A 20,033-nucleotide genomic window follows, 5' to 3' on the forward strand; every position below is an offset into this window, starting at 1 on the left:
TCCACACTAGCCCAGGAGATCTCACTAGGGCTCAGTGATCTCCTGACCCAATGGACTTTAGGATCCAGGTCATACTGGGTACCTAGGGGTCATCCCCACAGAATCCTACTTTTGATGACCGTGTCCTCTCTGACACTGTAGGTCAGAGCCAGTGCAGGCTGTGTTGCCCAGCATGCTTTAGAATTTTAGTTGGTCAGGTGTTGATTTTCATTATGTTTTTTTGGTAGGATTACCTTGTATGTAGGCAAATAAATTATGAAAAGTGTTGGTTACACACTTAATGAAAAATGTTAGAGCTTCCTGGTCCAGCGTGTCTTCTAACTTCTCCATGAACTTCGGGAACTTTCTCTGGAAGGACTTTTGTTAGGCCCAACCTAAAGCTAGTTATTTTGGGGAATTCCCTGGCAACCCAGTGGTTAGGACTCTCATGTTTTTACTGCTGACGACTCAGGTTTGATCCCTGATTGGGGAACTAGGATTCCTCCAGCTGCACAGCATGGCCTCCCCACAAAAGGCAAACCCCACCCCCCAAAAACCCCAAACTAGGTATTTTGACTTAAGAGACCTAGGTCACCTGACAGCTCTTGCTGAGCTTCCATGGCTACCTGGGAAGCCTGTTCATTGAAAACAGCATCTCAGATGTGCCCACTAGTCACTGGGGTGTCAGTCTCATGAGTCCAAGCTCTGCCGCCAGCAGTGTGTTGTGAGGGGCCTGCCCTTCATCCTACTGTGCTAAGGGACGGACCGCCATGCCCCCGGCACATCCTTGCCTCTCAGCTCCACTTGTCTTGACCTCTGGGGTGAGATGGCCTCGGTTTCACTGAGGATGGCCCTGGGTTTTGCTCATTTCTGCATTTGACATTTACTGAGCCCGTGACGGTCCCTGAGACTGGTATGAGATGACTGCACTGGAGCTGACATGTGGGGCTCAGGTACAAGGCAGGTGCGCCAGCACAGTTCCAGGCTGTGTGGAGCGTAAACGGGCTGTTTGTTTAACCTGCGCTGTGCAGCCAGGCACCCCTAGGGCCTTTCCTCCAGCAGTCCTTTGAGGCTTTGCGGTTCACAGGAGGAAACACAGAGAGGGTCAGGGTGTCCAGGCTGGCTTTTTCTGGAGCTAGCGCTCCCTGCACTCGGGGGTGTGTGGATGAACCTGAGTGTTTGTGGTGTTGGGACTGGAAGAGGCTCATTCTTTGTAAGGCAGTTATTTATCTAGTGTTGGCCCGTTGTAATACTTGCTGATTTAATTTGCACTAATCTCCTGTGTGGTTAGATTTTCTTTTCTCTTTCAGTAGTATTTTTTCCCCAAGACATTAAAAAAAAAGTATGATTGATACACAGTGTTAGTTTTAGGATAATGGTTTGATATCTGTGTGTTGTGCAGCGATCACCACAACGTCTGGTTAACATCTCACCATACTATAGAGCTCCGTGTGTGTGTGTGTGTGTGCACGCGCGCTGAGAACTTTTAACATACTCTCCTCAGCAACTTTCAAATTCTGTATTTTTCTTAAAAATTCATGATCGCTCTAGTTTTTAGTGATCTAAGAGATTTAGTTATGCCTCACTTATGGCACCCCACTCCAGTACTCTTGCCTGGAAAATCCCATGGACGGAGGAGCCTGGTGGGCTGCAGTCCATGGGGTCGTGAAGAGTCAGACACGACTGAGCGACCTCACTTTCACTTTTCACTTTCATGCATTGGAGAAGGAAATGGCAACCCACTCCAGTGTTCTTGCCTGGAGAATCCCATGGACGGAGAAGCCTGGTGGGATGCCATCTATGGGGTCGCACAGAGTCGGACACAACTGAAGCGACTTAGCAGCAACAGCAGCACTTAAAAGTTTGAGAGTAAGTTTATTTTGTATCTCTTGGCTTTTGCTGGCCTAAGGGTTTTTCTGAGTTGCCAGTTTCTTTCTGGACTGGCTCCTTTCCAGTTGTTCCCTGCGGCACCTGTCACAGCTACCTATGGGCAGTGTTTATTTTTGGTTTTTGTCTGTGGCACCTTTCAGATACCATCATGGTGGTAGCTGTGATGGTAGCAGCTCAGCTGATGAAGTCGCAGTTGTTCTGGGTTTGTAAGTAGCTTTCTGTGATGGGGGCAGGCATGTTGGGCATAACAGGTAGATGTGGCAGGCACCGAGTGTTAATGGAGGGCAGTCCTGGGCCCCCTCTTCTTCAGCTGTAGCTTGTGCTTGAGGCCTCAGAACACTGCCTCTCCTTTACTCCTTTTTGATTTTTTTTTTCTGTGGAAATGGGTTTGCTTCTCAGGTGTAGTGGGGGACAGCTAAATGCATGTGGGTTATGCTTTATGTTCAAGTGTTGTTATTTTACATGCAACCATTTTTAAATTTTTGTAATTTCTATTGTTTTGCTGGTGAATCTAAAGGAAAATTTCTCAAAATGAAGCTTTGGTCTCTTTCATTCATGAGATGTAGTTAGATCTTTGCTCTGCACAGGAAAAGCAGCCAAGTTCCCCATTCTGTGCTCAGCGTAGCCATGAAGTCGGGAGAAGGAACTTTGCAGTCAGGACGGAGATCTTTGTGTGATCGCAAAAGCCAGCTGGGGCTGGTTGTAAACATGGCCTTTGATTGAATCATAGGATTTTAATGATGGAAAATTGAACTCCAGAGATTTTTAGTCTAACCTCTCACTTGGCACATGAGAAAACTTTCCTGGAGATGTGAACTGCTAAGGCCCTACACTGTCTGGTGAGATGGTGGCGGAACAGAGCGCGGGACCCCGCTCCCATCCCCTTCTCTGTTTGATCAGTCATCTTCTGAGTGGAAAAATATCATGATATTGTTGTGCACAGTCCTGACTGGATGACAGTGAGTGACAAGTGAATTAATTTCCTTTGCAATATTCTCTTTCCTCTCGGAGATGGTGCATGGTCTATATTGACTAATGAAGTCCTGCGGGCTGGTGGGCTCATGACCATGCTGCATGTCATCTCTAGCCTCACTATGGGAACCTTCCAGAAGAGCACCAAGACCCCTTGGCATGTCTTGTACAGTGATGCTGTGCCCCAGAGCTCAATGCAGCTGTTGGAATTTGTGCTAAAAAGCTCTGCAACACAGTGTTCCCTTCTTAGAAGGCGTTTAGAAAAAAATGTAGGAAGACTTTTATTATAGGAAACTTCCATAGCAGAAAAGGCTAATAGGTTGCATTTATCTATTAAAAAAATTTTTTTTGCTTGAATGCATAGGACACTTACCTGTTTAAAACAATAAAAATGTACAATGAAAAGTTTCTCTCCTGCTTCTGTCTTTTTATCCTATTCCAGCCCCCACCCCAAACTCAGAAATCACATTCCTGGTTTCTGGGATCTTTTGGCAGGTCTTTTCTTTCTTTCTTTCCTTTTTCTTTTTTTTTTTAAAGATTTTTGATGTGGGCCATTTAAAAATTTTTTATTGTATTTGTTACAGTGTTGCTTCTGTTTTTATGTTTTGGTTTTTTGGCCACAAGACATGTGGGATCTTGGTTCCCTGACGAAGAATAACCTGCACCCCCTCCATTGGAAGCGAACCTTAACCACTGAACCACCAGGGATGTCCTGCCAGATGTTTTCTATGTGTATCTTGTCAAATATGACTTGATACCATCATGACCCTACAGGCGATACACTCGCATTGCCCACATTGGCCCTTCCAGGGAGGCTCTGGTCTCTTGTTTGCTGCCCTGCTGCCCGCGCCTTACTGAGCGCGCCTTACGGCGCCTTACTGAGCTGAGCCTGCCAGCCAGCAGGTGGCTGCCCAGGGAAGTCTCAGGGGACCTAGAATTTCCCCTGATGTCTAGCTTCATCTATCAGGACCCCGAGAGTGTGTGTGCCTGAGCCCACTGCCCCTTCCACTCGGGGCTCCAGTCTCTGGTTTTACTCTGGTCAGGCTGTTTTGGTGGTACTTACTCCACTTTCACTACGTCCCTTTGGATCAGGAGTTTCTTGAATAGTTTTTTGTTTTTCTGGAGTTTCTTCATGTCTTGCTTTTTTTTCCTTGTCAAAAATAGTACACTATCATCATAAACTCAGAATTACCCAGATTCTCACTGGTAATCTGTATTGTCTAGAAATCATTCTCTGCAGACCATTTCACCCATGACTCCCATTTGGACTGATTATTTTCTAGTTCAATATTATATAGCTTGCATCCTAGAACTTTTTTTTAACCTCACTTCTAGATTAAATTCACTGTGTTTTAGATCCTTTCTGGGCCTTCCTCCTTACCCCCTCCCCCTTTATTTTTATTGAGATGTAATTGACATATATCATTGTAGTAGGTTCAGGTGTGCAGCATAAATACTTGAAATGTGTATGTGTATATATATATACATATATGTAGCAAAATAATTTCCACCATAAGTTTAGTTAAGATTACCACCTCACATAGTCACAGTTTTTTTCTTGTGATGAGAACTTAGTTCTCCTGTCTTAGCAACTTTTAAATATACAAGTATTGTCAATTATAGTCACCACGCTATACTTTAGATTCCCAGAACTTACTCATTTTATAAGTAGAAGTTTGTACTCTTTGACCCTCCTTCACCCAGGATCTTCCTCTGTTTTAGTTTCATCCTCATTTTGTTATGTTACAGCCTCAAGTAACTTTCTCAGAATGATGGTGTGGTAATAAATACAGTGCTCCTGAGTGTCTTCAGTTCAGTTTAGTTCAGTCACTCAGTCGTGGCCGACTCTTTGTGACCCCATGGACTGCAGCATGCCAGGCTTCCCTGTCCATCACCCAACTCCCAGAGCTTACTCAAATTCATGTCTATCGAGTTGGTGATGCCGTCTAACCATCTCATCCTCTGTCGTCCCCTTCTCCTCCTGCCTTCAATCTTTCCCAGCATCAGGATCTTTTCCAGTGAGTCAGTTCTTTGCACCAGGTGGCCAAAGTATTAGAGTTTCAGCTGCAGCATCAGTCCTTCTAATGAATATTCAGGACAATTTCCTTTAGGATGGACTGGTTGGATCTCCTTGCAGTCCAGGGGACTCTGAAGCGTCTTCTCCAACACCACAGTTCAAAAGCATCAATTCTTTGGTGCTCAGCTTTGTTTATGGTCCAGTTCTCACATCCATACATGACTACTGGAAAAACCATAGCTTTGACTAGATGGACCTTTGTTGGCAAAGTAATGTCTCTACTTTTTAATATGCTGTCTAGGTTGGTCATAGCTTTTCTTCCAAGGAGCAAACGTCTTTTAATTTCATGGCTGCAGTCACCATATGCAGTGATTTTGGAGCCCCCAAAATAGTCTCTCACTGTTTGCATTGTTTCCCCATCTATTTGCCATGAAGTGATGGGACCGGTTGCCATGATCTTAGTTTTCTGAATGTTGAAACATTTCTGAATGTTTTAAGCCAACTTTTTCACTCTCTTCTTTCACTTTAATCAAGAGGCTCTTTAGTTCTTCGCTTTCTGCCATAAGTGTGGTGATATCTGCATATCTGAGGTTATTGATATTTCTCCCGGCAATCTTGATTCCAGCTTGTGCTTCATCCAGCCCGGCATTTCGCATGATGTACCCTGCCTATAAGTTAAATAAGCAGGGTGACAATATACAACCTTGACGTACTCCTTTTCCTATTTGGAACCAGTCTGTTGTTCCATGTCCAGTTCCCACTGTTGCTTCTTGACCTGTATACAGATTTCTCAGGAGGCAGGTCAGATGATCTGGTATTCCCATCTCTTGAAGAATTTTCCACACAGTCAAAGGGTTTGGCGTAGTCAATAAAGCAGAAGAAATGCAGTTATTTTAACCTTTCACTTATTTTGTGATTTGAGTTTATATGGAATTCTAACTTTAAAGAAGAGAGTTCCCTGGTCTTTTGCTGCTGTGGTCCAGGTTCAGTCCCTGGGAGGGGAACTGAGATCCAGCAAGCTGCGTTGTGTGGCAAAAACAAATAAGCAGACTCCCCCAGCATGATTGTAGGTGTCATTCTTTTGTTTTCTTACATCCACTGTTACTGATTGTAGTAATCTCTTCCATTCTGGTTCTTTGTGCGTAAACGTTTCCCCTGTTACATAGAACTTTTTGGAACTTATTCTAAATAGCAATATGAATTGTCATCTTTCATTCCTTCTGTTCAGCCCTCAGTGGGTTCTTTCAAACTGAAGACATGTTTTTCTTAAGCACTGGTCGTTGTCTTGTCATAGTTTCTGGGATGCCAAACTGATTGCCTGGGTTGGTTTCTTATTCTACTTTGAGTTTTTTTATTTTATCTTCCAGTTTTTTTATTTTATCTTTTTTATTTTATCTTTCCTTTCTATTGAAAATTTTATTTTCACTCTATTTTTTTCTAAGTATCTTTTGTTTGTTTTGTCTAGTTCTGTTTTCATGTTTTATTCTGGTTCTGCAGATGCAGTATCTTCTCAGGTCTCTCAGAATATAAATTGGACATATTTTAAAATTGCCTTTTTTCTTAGGTAGCTCTACAGTCTTTACCCTTTTTGTTGTTGTTAACCTAAGTCTGTCTTTGGGGGCTGCTGCTTTTTCTCATAGGATACAATCCTTAGTTCCCTATTAGTTTTTTTATTTAAAAAATATATGGTCCTCGTTCTTTTGAGTGTGGAATGATGATGGTTTTCTCCTTTACGTGTCTGAGGTCTGCTCCTCCCATCACTGCTCACAGCTGAGGGCTTGACTGGTGGTTGGCTTTGCCTTATGGTGTACTGGGCCAGTGTCCACCCAGTCCCCTCAGCTGCTGGCCAGGTTTTCTGGAGCTGGGCTGCCTGTTGCTCAGTGGCACACAGTGGGTTCCAGCCTCTCCTGATAGGCTGTGCTGGCCCAGCTGCCCTGTGCACTGACTCAGCTGCTCTGCCTCCGCTCTCCGTCCTTGCTGACTGCCAGCCGGAGGCCCCACGCAGCTGTGCTTGTCCCTGTTCTGTGGTGTCTGTCCCCACAGACTTCTCCTTCCTCTCCATAGAGCTGTCAAAAGCTTGTCTGTCCCGGCCTCTCCCTGCTTACCTTGTGCTGTCCGGGGTTTTTCTGTTTGTGTTTTGTTCCTCTCATCTCTGTGGGTCAGAGGATGACCACCTGTTCTCAGAGTGACGCCTTGGACTGGAGCTCTTGGAAGTGTCTCCTACCTGGTTTCCCTTGGTGCCTGGGTGCATCCCCTTTGTACAAGAGACAAGTGTTGTGGAAGCTCACCCAGATTTGGAAATTATCCTGTTAGGTGAAGCTGGCTGGAGAATTTCATTTGTTAAAGCGAGCTTGTTCCTGGGAGGCCAACTGATGGAGCCTTGGTCCACTCTGTCAAGTGTTCTTCGCACATCTGAGTTCATGGTCAGGGACACAATTTGGCCAGTAATTGTCTGGACCCATCTAGGAGTGAGCTGGGCTGCTGTTGGGCAGCTGGGAGTGAAGTGAGTTGTGCCTGTGCCGTAGCAGGATCAGTCGAGAAAGTGGTAATTCTCCCAGAAGTTGAGTGTAAGTGGAGCTGGGGCTTACAGGGCCTGACTCGGCCGGCCTGTGGGTATGGTGTGTGCAGACATCGTTTTCCTTTCCATCACTCATTTATGGTTATTTAAAATTCAGGTAGGTTATAGTATCAGATTCCATCAACGTGTGTGTAAACTCCATTTCGAAAATTCTGTGACACTGAGGGAATCTTTCCAAGTGCTTTATAAGCATTTAATAAGCACTTACCAGGTGACATGGGAGGGCCACCTCCAAACTGTTTTGACACCTTGACTGACCCCACGCTCTGGTAAGAAAGGTCTAAGTTAGCCAGCCTCTGTTCATGTAATGAATACATTGTGTAAATACTATTATAAAAAGATTTTTGCATTATAAAACACAGAATTTAAAATTTTAAAGAAAAAGGGGTGGTGGAGGTGGTGGGGAAATCCCTGTAGTTCTGTTTTCTTTCCTGGACTGTTTACTGATCTGAATGTACTTGGGATGCTGCTTGCTGGGATCCACGCGTGAAGCAAAGCCCCTAGTCCAGCAGCTCCAGCACAGGTGTGAAGACAGATGTGTGAGAGCAGAGATCCAGTGAATGAGTATATGGGAGAAGAGAGACAAAATGTAAAACCAGAGGATCTGGCCTCACCCTCCTGGGTGAAAGCCGAGCTGTGGCCATAGCCGGCACAGCAGCTCCTGGAGGGAAGAGGAGCTGGCTGCTCTGGCCCCCGGGCATGTCCTCTGGGGTGGGACTGCTCCGGACCCCAGACAGCAAGGTGGGCCTGGGGAGAGTAGCCGCCTGCTACACTGGCCCTGCTTGCCTTCCGTCCAGGGAGTTGGTCTCCCCTAACTGGAGAGGAGATTCTGCTCCCACAAAGCACCCCCGTTACTGTTAGGCGTATTGAAACTGTAAGTGCGTTCTCTTGAAGGACATGACGACACAGTCTCCTTCATGTATGAATTGGTATTATTTTCTTGGTTCAGTGGACCTGGTGACGCTTGGCATGGTCTTGCATCCTGTTCTCCTACCGTGTGCAGCCAGGTGCCTTGGAAACCACTGTTCCTTCCTGTCTTGGAGCACAAGGTGATTCTCTTTCACTCTGTTCCAGGTCTCGGTGACCCTCAGCAGCAGCTCCATCCGGGTGGCTGTGCTGGAGGAAAATGGGGAGCGTGTCCTCATGGAAGGGAAGTTCACCCACAAGATCAACACCGAGAGCTCCCTCTGGAGCCTCGAACCTGGGAAGTGCGTCTTGGTGAGTGTGGGTTGTGAGGCTGTGAGCATGTTGATTGCTGCAGCGGGGGAGTTGCCCCATTGTTTCCCACGTAGCTCAGAAGGCACCTTTGTGGGCTTCTGCTGACTCACTGCTGCATCTGCAGCCTTGGCCCCTGGGGTCCCAGTGCTTGACTTCTTGAGGTGGAGCCCCTATCAGTGAGAAACTCAGGGGCCCTCGAGTGCAGTCTCTTCTCCTGCCCACACACAGACCACACACGGTGACCATGGAGGAGGTCGTGGCGGGGCACCATCCCCAGAGTGTGGCTGTGCTGCTCACACTGGGTGTGTCTCTTCAGTCTCAGAGGCCTCTCTCTCCAGGGATTCAGTTATATCTAAAAGGCAAAACCAAATAAGTTAAAAATTAAAAGGCAGATCATTTACATGAATGCCAATCTGGAGGTGCAGAGTTAATAAACTCAGACAGCCTTATTTGATAAAGGGGGTCTCAACTGGCTAAGCTAACCAAGGGTGTGGGATCCAAACTAAGGGGAATGTGTTCCAGTTACTACATTCTTCCTTCATAAGAGCCTTGCACCTGTTCAGTGGGCAGCATGCAGGGAAGCTTCCTCCACCAAAGGGAGACTGTATATTTGGGTTCATTCTTTTCCCTCCTCCTGGGGTGCTTAACCTGGGGCGTGGTGAAAGGGGTAAAGATGAAAAGAAAAATATTAAGTCTTTGGACAAAGAAAAGCCTCAGAATTCTATATAGAAATGTTCTTTATGTACAGTTTCATCAAGATCTACTTGTCTCTGGAAAATAGATGCCCATGGGCCTGCCTGTTTGGTCCTAACTGGCAGGCCCATGGGGTTCTGTTTGGCTTCTCTCAGCTCGCAGACACCCATGCCGGATGGAACAGAGAGGAACCCCCAGTGCTGGGTCGGCTGGAGGTCTTGGCGTGCTTGGGACGCATGGGCGCACGCAGCCCCTCTGTGTGGCAGGGACACTGGTGGCAGAGCGCTGGCCAGGTCTGCCAGAGTCTTGTTTAGACCTTGCTCTGTTGCATAGGCCCCGTCCTCAACACGAGCGTGTGACAGTTGTGATGATTTCCGCCCTCATTGCCCTGGGCTCAGTCCCTCATCTCTTCACCCCTGTGCCTCCCCACTTGCAGTGCCGTTCCCCAAACTATGGCCCATGTTCTTATCACCAGTTCCTCCATTTGCAGAATGCCTTCATGGTCATGGTCTCATCTGGACTTCGCATGGTTGCGGGAGGTAGAAAGCCAGGGTTTCATTATCCCCCTGCCTACCGAGGTCATGCCAGTAGCCAGTGGGAGCCAGCAGCTGGCAGGCTACCCTCCACAGGTGCTGCTGTGATGGCTCAAGTGGTCCCAGAAATGTAGACTCGTGATCTTGGGTGCCCTGTTATCCACGGGCACCAGGCCTGACGTCACCTGTGTGGGGTTGATGGACTGTCCAGAGCAGTCCCAGCAGTTAGCTGCTCTGCTGGTCTCCCTCTGAGGGGCACTTCTGCTATCTTCAGCCCTGTAAACCCCAGCCTGTGCCTGGGATGGAAAGACTGACCTCGTTGCTGGACTCTGAAGGTTCACAGCGTCTGTTTACAGCCCACGTGGTCTGTCAGGGTTGTAATCAGGATACCGAGGATTCCCTTTACTTGACATTACTTCAGTGAAAATGAGGTTGTTACCAGGTAGCTCACTCTTTAGGGTGTTTGTCACAAGAGGTGACACTGACTTCTTCACACCTGTTCCAGAGCCATGTCATCTTGTGTGTTTTATACAAGTTACATCTGAACACAGATGTGGCTTGTGGCCAGGGCCTTAACTCCTTGTAATTCAGGCCTCCATGTATTGCGTACAGGCACTCTGGCCTGGCTCTCTGAGATGCCTGGCAATGCTGTTTCATCTCGGCAAGCCTGTTTTACAAACCAGGATGCTGACACTCAGGGTGAAGGGCTTGCTCAGGGTGGATCCAGACCCCAGACCCGGAGGCCTCCTGTTCCCTCCTTCTCTGTCTTATCAACCGAAAGGTGCCCTGGTGGGGGCAGGCAGGGGAGGAGAGCTGGTAGCAGTGTGGTGGTGTTTGTGAGAGGCTGCACTGGGCCAGCAGGGAGACCGGGGTGTCGCCGTCTCTGCCAGCCTTGCTCAGGTGGCCCAGGTGGCCGGTCATGTGCCCAGGCCCCGTGGTCAGCCCAGGTCCTCTTCTGGTCCAGGAGGAAGCTTGTGCCCTGGCCACCTTTTAGTTTTCCAGTTTGCTTTTGCCAGGCACCTACTGCTCAAGGAGTTATAAAGGAGCAGCCCTGGCTGTGGACTGAGGGACACCTGTCGCTGCCCGTAAGCGTGGCTCAATTCTGCTCCCGCTCACTGCGCAGGGTCCACGTGGAAACCTCCGGGGATTGCGGGCGCTGCACTGGTTCTTTCCCTGGTTCCTTTGAGTAGCTTTCATCATCCGTGGATGGTGTCACATTTCTAATGCTGCAGCACTTGTAGAAGGGAAAGGGGACTTGTTTAGAGCATCATATCCTCTGGAGCTTTCTTGACAGCACAGCCCCCTGCTCACCTGGCGTGCACTTTCTCCTGAGATGCGGGACTCTGCCTGTCTCCGCCTTCCTCCTGACCATTGGTACAGCCAATGCCTGCGTGTTGTGGAGACACTGTTACTCGTGGAGCTGGAGGTTTGGTGTGTTTTCAGTGTAGTTATTTATTTTATTGATGACGCCGAGTGCCATGTGTCTGAGATGATACTGTAGTGCAGTGAGCACGCTGCTTGGACGTGTGAAGACCCTGGTGCACCTGCTGCGAAGAACCAGTGCCACTCCCTCGAGCCTCTGGAGGAAGCAGTGTGGCTGCTGCGGTCACCAGGCCTGCTCTCTGCCTCAGTCCCACTAGCCTGAGCCCCACGGTACCTCTGTTCCCTGGTCTTAGAACGAGGCTCAGAGCCTTGTGTGCTTATCACTAAATGCCAGACCCTGTGCTAGGCCCTGGGGCGATTGAGGGACATCATCAAGGGCCCACCTCCTAAACTCTGAGTGGACTGGAAAGGGCCCCTGGATGTCCTCGCCAAACCCCAGAACCTGCAGATAGGGCCTGTTTGGAGGAAGGGTCTTTGCAGATGACAAGATGATCCTGAATTATCCAGGTGGGTCCTAAATCCAGTGACAAGTGTCCTTAGAAGAAGAAAAGACACAGGCACACAGGGTGACATGACCGCCAGGCAAGGTTCCCTAGAAGCTCCGGAGGGAGTGCAGCCCGGCAGCGCCTCGATGTCAGCCTTCCAGCCTCCAGACAGAGAAGATAGATACCTTGTTGCAAGCCTACCATATGTGGGCTTTGTTACGGCTGCCCTGGGACACTCACACAGGCTGTATCACAAGGCATGGTTTCTGTGGGGGCCACTTGGGACAAGAGGGGTCCCCCCAGGGATGCCTGTCACCTCGCCAGAGCCCATGGCCTGAGTCTTCACCTCCCAGGCAGGCTGACGCAGACATGCCCCTTGATTCCCAGCCACCGCGCTCTCCTTGCCTGAGCCGGGATCCGCATCAGACACGCCCAAGCAGCCTTTCAGAGCAGGCAGGGGTGGCAGCTAAAACCGGATGACAGTTCTTGCCTCCCTCCCTCCCACACTTGAGAATGTTAAACGAGGCTGCTTGATTCTCAAGCAAGCTCCTTTCTTGGTTACGGAGACGTGAAACCAGGGCCTCCCCCTGTGTCTTGTTCTGTCCCAGAACCCGCGTCGGCTCACTGCCCTGGTTTCTCCCCGCAGGTGGGGCTGATGGCCAGGCTCTGGGCGCCTGCAGGCTATGGCCTCGTGCCTGTGATGCTCCATGTCTCTGATTCGTAGCCATTTGTGAGGCGAAGCCCGTTCACATGCCGACATGACCCACACTCGAGTCATTTAAAGTCAGTGTAGGAGCTGCAGTGTTTGCAGACCTTTGTCCACTTGCCTAAAAGCTCACACTGCTGTGTGTCTGGTGCCTGAGCCTGGGAGTGTTTTAATGCATGCTGTACCCCCATATTTAGATGATTTCTTTAAATTACAGTTCTCAGAAGTGGGGTTACAGGCTGACTGTCGTCCTTGGCCATTGCCATGGCTCTTCCCTGAAGGATGTCAGATTTCTGTGACGTCACCAGGCCCCTTTGCACCCCAGCACTGGGCTTGTTCATTTTAACTTGTCTTTGCTGACTTATCTGCATTTATCCCATTTGTTCCTTTCCATTTTTCTAGGGAGGATATATGTTTTTCTGTGAAGTGGTTCACCATCTTTGTTTCTTCATGGGTGGCTACCTGCCTCTTTCCTGGCCCTGAGGGACCACTGTTCAGCTTAAAATACAGATTAAGTTATGTTAGTATTTTGGCAAGAGCCCAAGCCTGGAAATTAGTCCAGGGAGTGAAATGCAAGTTCTTGGCTTTCAGTACCCATGTTTCCCGGGACCTGTCATGTTTCTCAGGCTGGTCACATTTTTGGCATCATTGCCAATCCCCAGGTCCCAGCCAGAAAGAGCTGAGGCCTGATGTTGAGAAGTAGGTGGCCTAAGGCATCATGTTCCAGCACCGTTCTGGAGAAGTTGCCCAGTGAACAAGAGGTATGTGCCAAGCCAAACCAGAGGACCACGCTCCCAGTGGACAGAGCAAGCACCCCCTCCATCCCACGTGGAAGGAGAGAGTAGAGGAAGCTCGGCAGCACGTGGTCACTTTCTCCCAACCACACCCCCATCATAGCCAGCTTCTGTCTGGCCCTCAGCGCTTTAATGTTAAAGCTTAAAAATTTGTTAACATCAAAGACTGGCAGTTTCCCCACAACAGAACTGCCCCTGGCAAAGCCCTGAGAGGTCAGTGGTCTGGCTGGGGATCACGTTCTCTCCGCAGAAGTACCTGAAGCTGAGCAGGCCCCCTGCTGTCTCTGCCTGTCTTCTGTCCTGGTTTCAAGGCAACCCCCTGAAACATCACCCGCAACTTTCACGCACATCTCCTTGGTTCAAACTTGATCCCACGTATGGGCAGCCGCGAGGAGCCGTCTTCTTGCCGGGCACACTGCCTCCCTGAATAGAAACAGGGTTCTGTGAGGAGGGGAGGGGAGGGAGATGAGTGTCAGTGAGTCATCAGCACAGATTGGGGTGCTGAGGTAAGCTGATCCACATGGAGTTGGAAGTTTCTGCGAGGACATTTTGGGAAAACTGTTCAGCCAGCACTCTGGGGGTTCCCCTGAGAAACTGATTCTCGATCCGGGACCAGTTGCTACAACCTGGAGGAAGGCCGAGGGATAAGACTGAGTTATCAGGTCACAGCAGCCACCCCTGACCAGCCAGGCTGGGGCGCTCCGTGTGCTGCGTGGTCAGGGACTGGAGTGAGTGAGAGCTGTTGAGATGCTGGACATCCAGGAGCTGGTGCTGAGAGAAGGCCCCTGCTGGCCTCCCACAGCTTCTGTTGGGGCTGGCAGCATAGTCTCCCCGCCACTGTGGGGGAGAGGGGGTCAGGGAGGAACCCCCAGGCGCTGCAGCCACGTGACGTCTGTGCCTGCCGGTGGGACATCGCAGGAGGGGCACAGCATCGCCTGTGCAGGGTTCTACTGGGGGCGCTTCCCTGAGTCAGCAGGAGCAAACACCAGACAAACCCCAGATGAAGAATGGATTTTATTTTATTTTATTTTTATTTAGATCAAAGGATTATAGTTTTTTTAATATAAGTTTATTTATTTTAATTGGAGGTTAATTACTTTACAATAATATTGTATTGGTTTTGCCATACATCAACATGAATCCACCACAGGTATACACGTGTTCCCCATCCCGAACCCTCCTCCCTCCACCCTGAAGAATGGATTTTAACAACAAAAGACCGCAGCGGCAGAATGTTGTATGTTAAAGGGGACAGGCCCACTAAGATGTAGTCGGGACCCTGGACTGGATCCTGTGCTGGAGGCAAGGGGAGCTGAACTCTACTGGGTTGTCCAAAAAGTTCAGGTTTTTCCTTAAGATGTTACAGAAAAATCCAAATGAACTTTTTGGCCAGCCCAGTAGTGAAGAACTTTCATATCTTCAGGAAGAGGCACTCACTGAAGTATTAGGGGTAAAGGGCCAAGATTCTGGAACAAGTGTCATGTAACTTACCACATATTATATATATAAACTTACACACAGTGAGAGTGTGTGTGCAGACACACGCATGTAATAAAAGGGGTAGTGTGTTAACAGTGGGTGAATCTAGGAAAAGGGTGTGTGGCTATTGTTTGTACTTGAACAATTCTAGTAACTTGTGAGATTGAAATTGTTCCAGATAAAATGTTTTAAGAAATGAGATGGCACATAAGTCCATGAAAAGATGCTCAGCATTGTTAGTTGTTAAGGAAATGCCAATTAAAACCATGGTGACATGTCACTTCATATTTATTTGATTGGCTCCTGAAAAGAATCAACAGTAGCAGGTGCTGGCAAGAGTGTGGAGCCCCTGGAGCTCCCCTGCGGAGACGACGCCATGAAGTTACACATACAGTTGATGGGAAGGTCATAAAGTTACACATACACTTACCGTAGGACCCCGCAGCCCTGGTGTCTGCTGGGTGTCTACGAAGGGGAAGGGAGACACATGTTCACACACAGCCCTGCAGGCAGCCTGGTAGGTGACTGCCGAACCCTAGAAAGGCCCACCTGGCCACCCACAGGTGCGTCAGCCCACCGTGTCAAGGGGTTACCCCTCCAGGCATGCCCAGCATGGCTGAACGCCAGACCACTATGCTAGGAGAAGAGCAGACCAAGACACAGACCAACCAGATGGCAAAGCAAGTGGCGGGCTGAGGGGTCACCGACAAGGGGACCAGGAACTTAGGGTGTGGCTTGATAGTGGTGGCTGTGTGGCTGCATTTGTCAAAACTCATAGGGTGGACCTACTCTCAAAAGTGAGTTTTACTATGTGCCAGCTTACGCCCCCACAAACCCAATTAAAAAAAATAACTGTTAAAAAATCAAAACCAAATGTTAAACCATCAGACTGCTTTATCAAAGATATTATTTTTAGACCTGAATCCTTCAGCCCCATTCCAAGAACATTTTCCCCGTGTCCTCTGGGTGCTACATTTTGTATTGCTCAACCTGGAAAAGGAATAAAGTTCTGACCCACTAGCACAGGAATGTGAGGACATCGCATTGAGTGAAAGAAGCCAGGCATGGGAAACATAGCCTTTGGGTCCATTTCTGGGAAGTGTCCAGAAAAGGCAAATAAATGATTTGTTGCCAGAGCTGGGGGAGGGCAAGCCTCTGGGCAGAGTGGGGAGTGACCGCTTGTGGGTACAAGTTCTCTTCGTGATGACAAGAATGTTCTGAAACTAGACACAGCCTCTGTGAATGCAGAATGCATTGAATTGTTCACCTTAAAATGGCTAATTCTATGTTGATGTGAATTCCACCTTAAAGGTGGTGCTAGGCTCATCTTAATGCCTGTTGGGTGTGCAGAGCGCCCTCGCAGACGTGTTCTGTGGAGGCAGGAGGCACAGGTAGTGAGGCCCACCAAGCTCCTCGTCAGGATTAGTCCCGTGGTGCCCCCGAGCCGTGTTAGGCCTGGGTGTGCGTGGACCTGTCTGGGACACCCCACATGTGGTTTGTGTGAGGAGGACCAGCAGCAGAGCACCGGGGTGGGGTTCAAGCTGCCCCCCCACAGTGCCATTGAGGGCTGTTGGCCCGAGCGCAGCTCTGCTCTGCCTGTGGCATTGGGCAATCCAGGTGAGGCGCTGACTCCAGGTAGAGGTAACAGTGTGTATTTTACAGGGCTTGGATTAATGCTAATGATACACGTTAAGAGAGAGCTCAGCAGTGATAATGAGATCACTGCTGAGATCAGTGATCACTAACAAAGACACGAATAAAATAAATCCGAAGGGTTTGTTCTCTTTGGAAATTTATATTCTGTAAGTACAGTTGTCTCTCAGTATCCTCAGGGGGTTGGTTGCAGGACCCCCAGAGGATACCCACATCCAAGGATGCTCTCATCTCGTATATAGATGGTGTTGTGTCTGCACATAACCTACATACATCCCCTCTCATACTTCATGGGATGTACCCAATACAATGCAAATGCTATGTAAAGAGTTGTGGCTGAAGGAGACAAGTTCAAGTCTTGCTTTTGAAAACTTTCTGGAAGTTTCTTTCCCAAATATTTGTGATCTGAAGTTGGTTGAGTCAGTGGATAGAAGGCTGACTGTTCCTCAGAAGCTCTCCTGGAATAATATGAAGAGAGTGGATTTCCCCCTCAAGCCTTTCACTGCACTGACCCAAAGATCTGCAGTTCCATGAAGATGGGGCTCAGAGCTTGGCATTGGGGTCTTGGAGGGCCAGGTCAGGTCCACGCATGCAAGCAGGAGAGTAAGTGGGCAAAAAGCTGCCTGAGCAGCTGGGCTAAGCAGCTGGGCAGAGCATCTGGACACAGAGACTTCACTCTGACTGGAAACCGTGGTGTTGGCAGGGTAGAGGCCATTCATCTGATGAGGAGGGCAGGGCCCCTGCCACCTCACCCCTGCCATCTGCACAGCCACGTCCACCCATGATGGTCAGAAGTGGGGCAGCCTTGTGTACTGGGCTGAGATACTGACATTGATTCTGTGCTCGCGGTTTTTTGGAGCTGTCTCCACTGCATGACCTGCCCTATCAGCGCCTACACCTCAGCCGCTCTCAGTGCCTGGGGCTGAGCTCTGCTGGACCTGGACTCCGTAGGGGCTCTTGGTGCACCGGGACAGAGGGCTGGAATTGGCAGCACTGCCCCCCGCAGCCCGTGAGCCATGGGGCAGGCTGACTTGTGGCCTGTGAGCACGCAGTATCTGCACAGATGTCACTTGTCAGGATTGCCCGCTAGCCAGTCACACCGTCCTCATGGCTCTCTGAGTAAGAGCTGCTCTTGCTGTGGGCTCCTAATCTCTTATCACCTCTGCACACCTTCGGGCGTGACTGGGGGTTTCATCCTGTCCGAGAGTGGACAATGTGAGGTAGGTTCGCAGCTCACCTGTCAATTCTTGGTCAGCTGATAGAGAGTTTCCCCAAGAACCCAGCCGCTGGGTATAGGAAGGGGTGTGCCCTGGACCCTCCCTGTGTGGACGCTGGGATGCGTGGACTTGGCTTCACCTTCAGGCCAAGCCCTGCTATTCCGCCGTCCTTGTCTCTGAGTTCTCATGCCCCCCTGACTCTTCTGTCTCCTCCCTGGGCTACACCATGAGGCTGGGCAGAAAGTGAGTCACACGCAGTGGTCGCCCTGGCCAGGCCAAGGAGGACAGTGGGACAAAGAAGCCTGGGCGTCTGGTTGTGGGGGAGTCTGTCAGGCTGAATGCTTGGTCCCTTGGGTTCCAAGTGCCCCCAGCAGGCAGGAGACTGGCTGCTGCACTTGGAAGCAGGAAAGGTCATTGTAGGGGTGGTGAGCTAGTGGGGCTCCACAGGTGGGTGTTGAAAGAAGCTCCTGTTTGGGCTCAAGCTTCCCTTGGCAGCTTGGGAGGCTGTGACGGGCCAGTTACCACAGGTGGTGCAGCTCAGAGCAGCTGGAAATGTCCCCTCTGATGAGCAAGCTGGGCTTCTGGTGGCTGAGCAGGTAGGGTTGCTGATGCCCATCGGGGGGTCACTTTTTCTGAGAGGACCTGGAGACAAGGACCTTAGGCACCACTCAGTCCCAGTTCTGGAGAATGGAATCCCCAGTGTCCCCACATTCCCCGGGTCCCCAGTGCCACCTCCCCAGCCCTGACCCTGTCTCTGCCCTCGTGTGCCAGGTGAGCCTGAACAAGGTGGGTGAGTACTGGTGGAGCGCCATCCTGGAGGGCGAGGAGCAGATCGACATCGACAAGATCAACAAGGAGCGCTCCATGGCCACGGTGGACGAGGAGGAGCACGCTGTCCTGGACAGGCTCACCTTCGACTACCACCAGAAGCTGCAGGGCAAGCCGCAGAGCCACGAGCTGGTACGGGCACACACACTTCCTGGGCCTTCCTGGGGCTTGAGCTGGGGTGGACCGGGCATGCTGCTGTCTCTGCAGCTGCCTCCTGGGTCCCGACACGGCAGCCTGGGCCTGGTCACTGCCTGGGCTGGGGCTCTGGTTCCGTGCCTGGACCGAGAGCCCAGGTGGCAGGGCCGAGAGGTGCCTCTCCAGAGGGTCCTGGTAATGCTGTGTGTTCTCACCTCACACACTGGGGCTGTTCCTCCCCTCAGCCCCTCCAAGACCCTCAGCACAGGAGGAACAGCCTGGCCCTGCCCTACCTCAGGTCCGGTGCAGCTTTGACCACAAAGGACCCGGGGGAAGAAAATTCTTCCAAGTCACTTTCGAAGTCAGAGGCCTGAGAAGCGTGGCTGGCCGGCAGCCCAAGAAGGGCAGGAGGACATCAGTGACTGGAGAGGAGGCTCGTCTGGAGCCTGTGGTGGCAGAGAGGAAGATTAGACTCGTGCTGTCTTTCTCCTGTTTGATACTCCCAAGAGGGGCTGTTTAGAGAAGAGAGTTCCTTTCTCAGTGTCCCGAGTGAACCGCATGGGGATTTGAGAGGAGGGTCGAGGTGTAGAGGTCACAGCACGTGTTCAAGGTCCTGTAGCTGGTCTGGCAGCAGGGTGGGGTTTGAACCCTGAGCTGGTGTTAGGCTTGTCTGTCATCCCTCCCTGAGTCTCTGAATCGTCCCTTGATCTGGTTCACCAACCTTACCTGGGCTTATGGGGCTGGAGGCCAGGACTGTGGTTGACCATTGGCTCCCAGGCACCTGGTAGTCTCATCTGTGGAAGGTGGCCTCAGGCTGTAATCCCTGAGCTGGCCTAACATAGGACAAGGGGTGCAACCACCTCTGTGCACGTTTAGGTGGCAGGTTTATCCAGTTAATGCTGCATTTGCCTGTAGCCGCCAGATGAAAGAGCAGTCTGAACACTGACCTGACAGGAGAGGGCCCTGGGCAGCTGTTGAAAGTTTGGATGTCCGGCCCCAGAGTGGGCAGGCACTAGGCCATGAGGTCTAAATAAGAAGCAAGAGGTTCCTGCTGATGAGCTCAGGGCTGGGATCCACCGATCCAGGAAGCATCTGAAGAAACCTGAAGATGCTGGTCTGATGGAAAGGCTTCCGTGGTTTGAGTCAGAGGTGCTGGTTCTAGCAGGACTTGTCAAGGGCCCGGCAGTGCTGACCATGGTGGCATGAGTGCCTGGCTGAATGCAGTGCCCTGTGGAGGCCTTCAGTGGACCCATGGGAGCCCTTGGATGCTGGTGCAGGCAGTGACCCCTCATCCAGCTGACCTGCTGCTGAATGGCTCGGTGCCTCAGGGCTGTGTTAGGAGAGGCAGGGGCACCAGCACTGCTGTCTGGGACTCCTCTGGGCTCAGCAGGGATTGGGAACGAACGTCTGCATACAGGGCTGGCCTCCTAGGTGTCCCCCTGGACTGTCTTCGGTGCATGGGGCCTTGAGGGA

The 20,033-nt window shown here is 50.3% G+C and overlaps 1 protein-coding gene across 1 annotated transcript in view; it reads left to right on the plus strand.

Moving 5' to 3' along the window:
• NUDCD3 (NudC domain containing 3) overlaps positions 1-20,033 on the plus strand; it is a 70,800-nt gene that overhangs the window by 47,580 nt on the left and 3,187 nt on the right. The window contains exons 4-5 of the mRNA XM_010829048.1: positions 8,511-8,654; positions 18,369-18,557. Coding sequence (XP_010827350.1) covers positions 8,511-8,654; positions 18,369-18,557 — 333 coding nt within the window. The remainder of the gene's footprint in view (positions 1-8,510; positions 8,655-18,368; positions 18,558-20,033) is intronic.

Source organism: Bison bison, unplaced genomic scaffold (assembly GCF_000754665.1).
Source record: "Bison bison bison isolate TAMUID 2011002044 unplaced genomic scaffold, Bison_UMD1.0 scf7180017864499, whole genome shotgun sequence".
In the NCBI taxonomy this organism is placed as follows: Eukaryota; Metazoa; Chordata; class Mammalia; order Artiodactyla; family Bovidae; genus Bison; species Bison bison.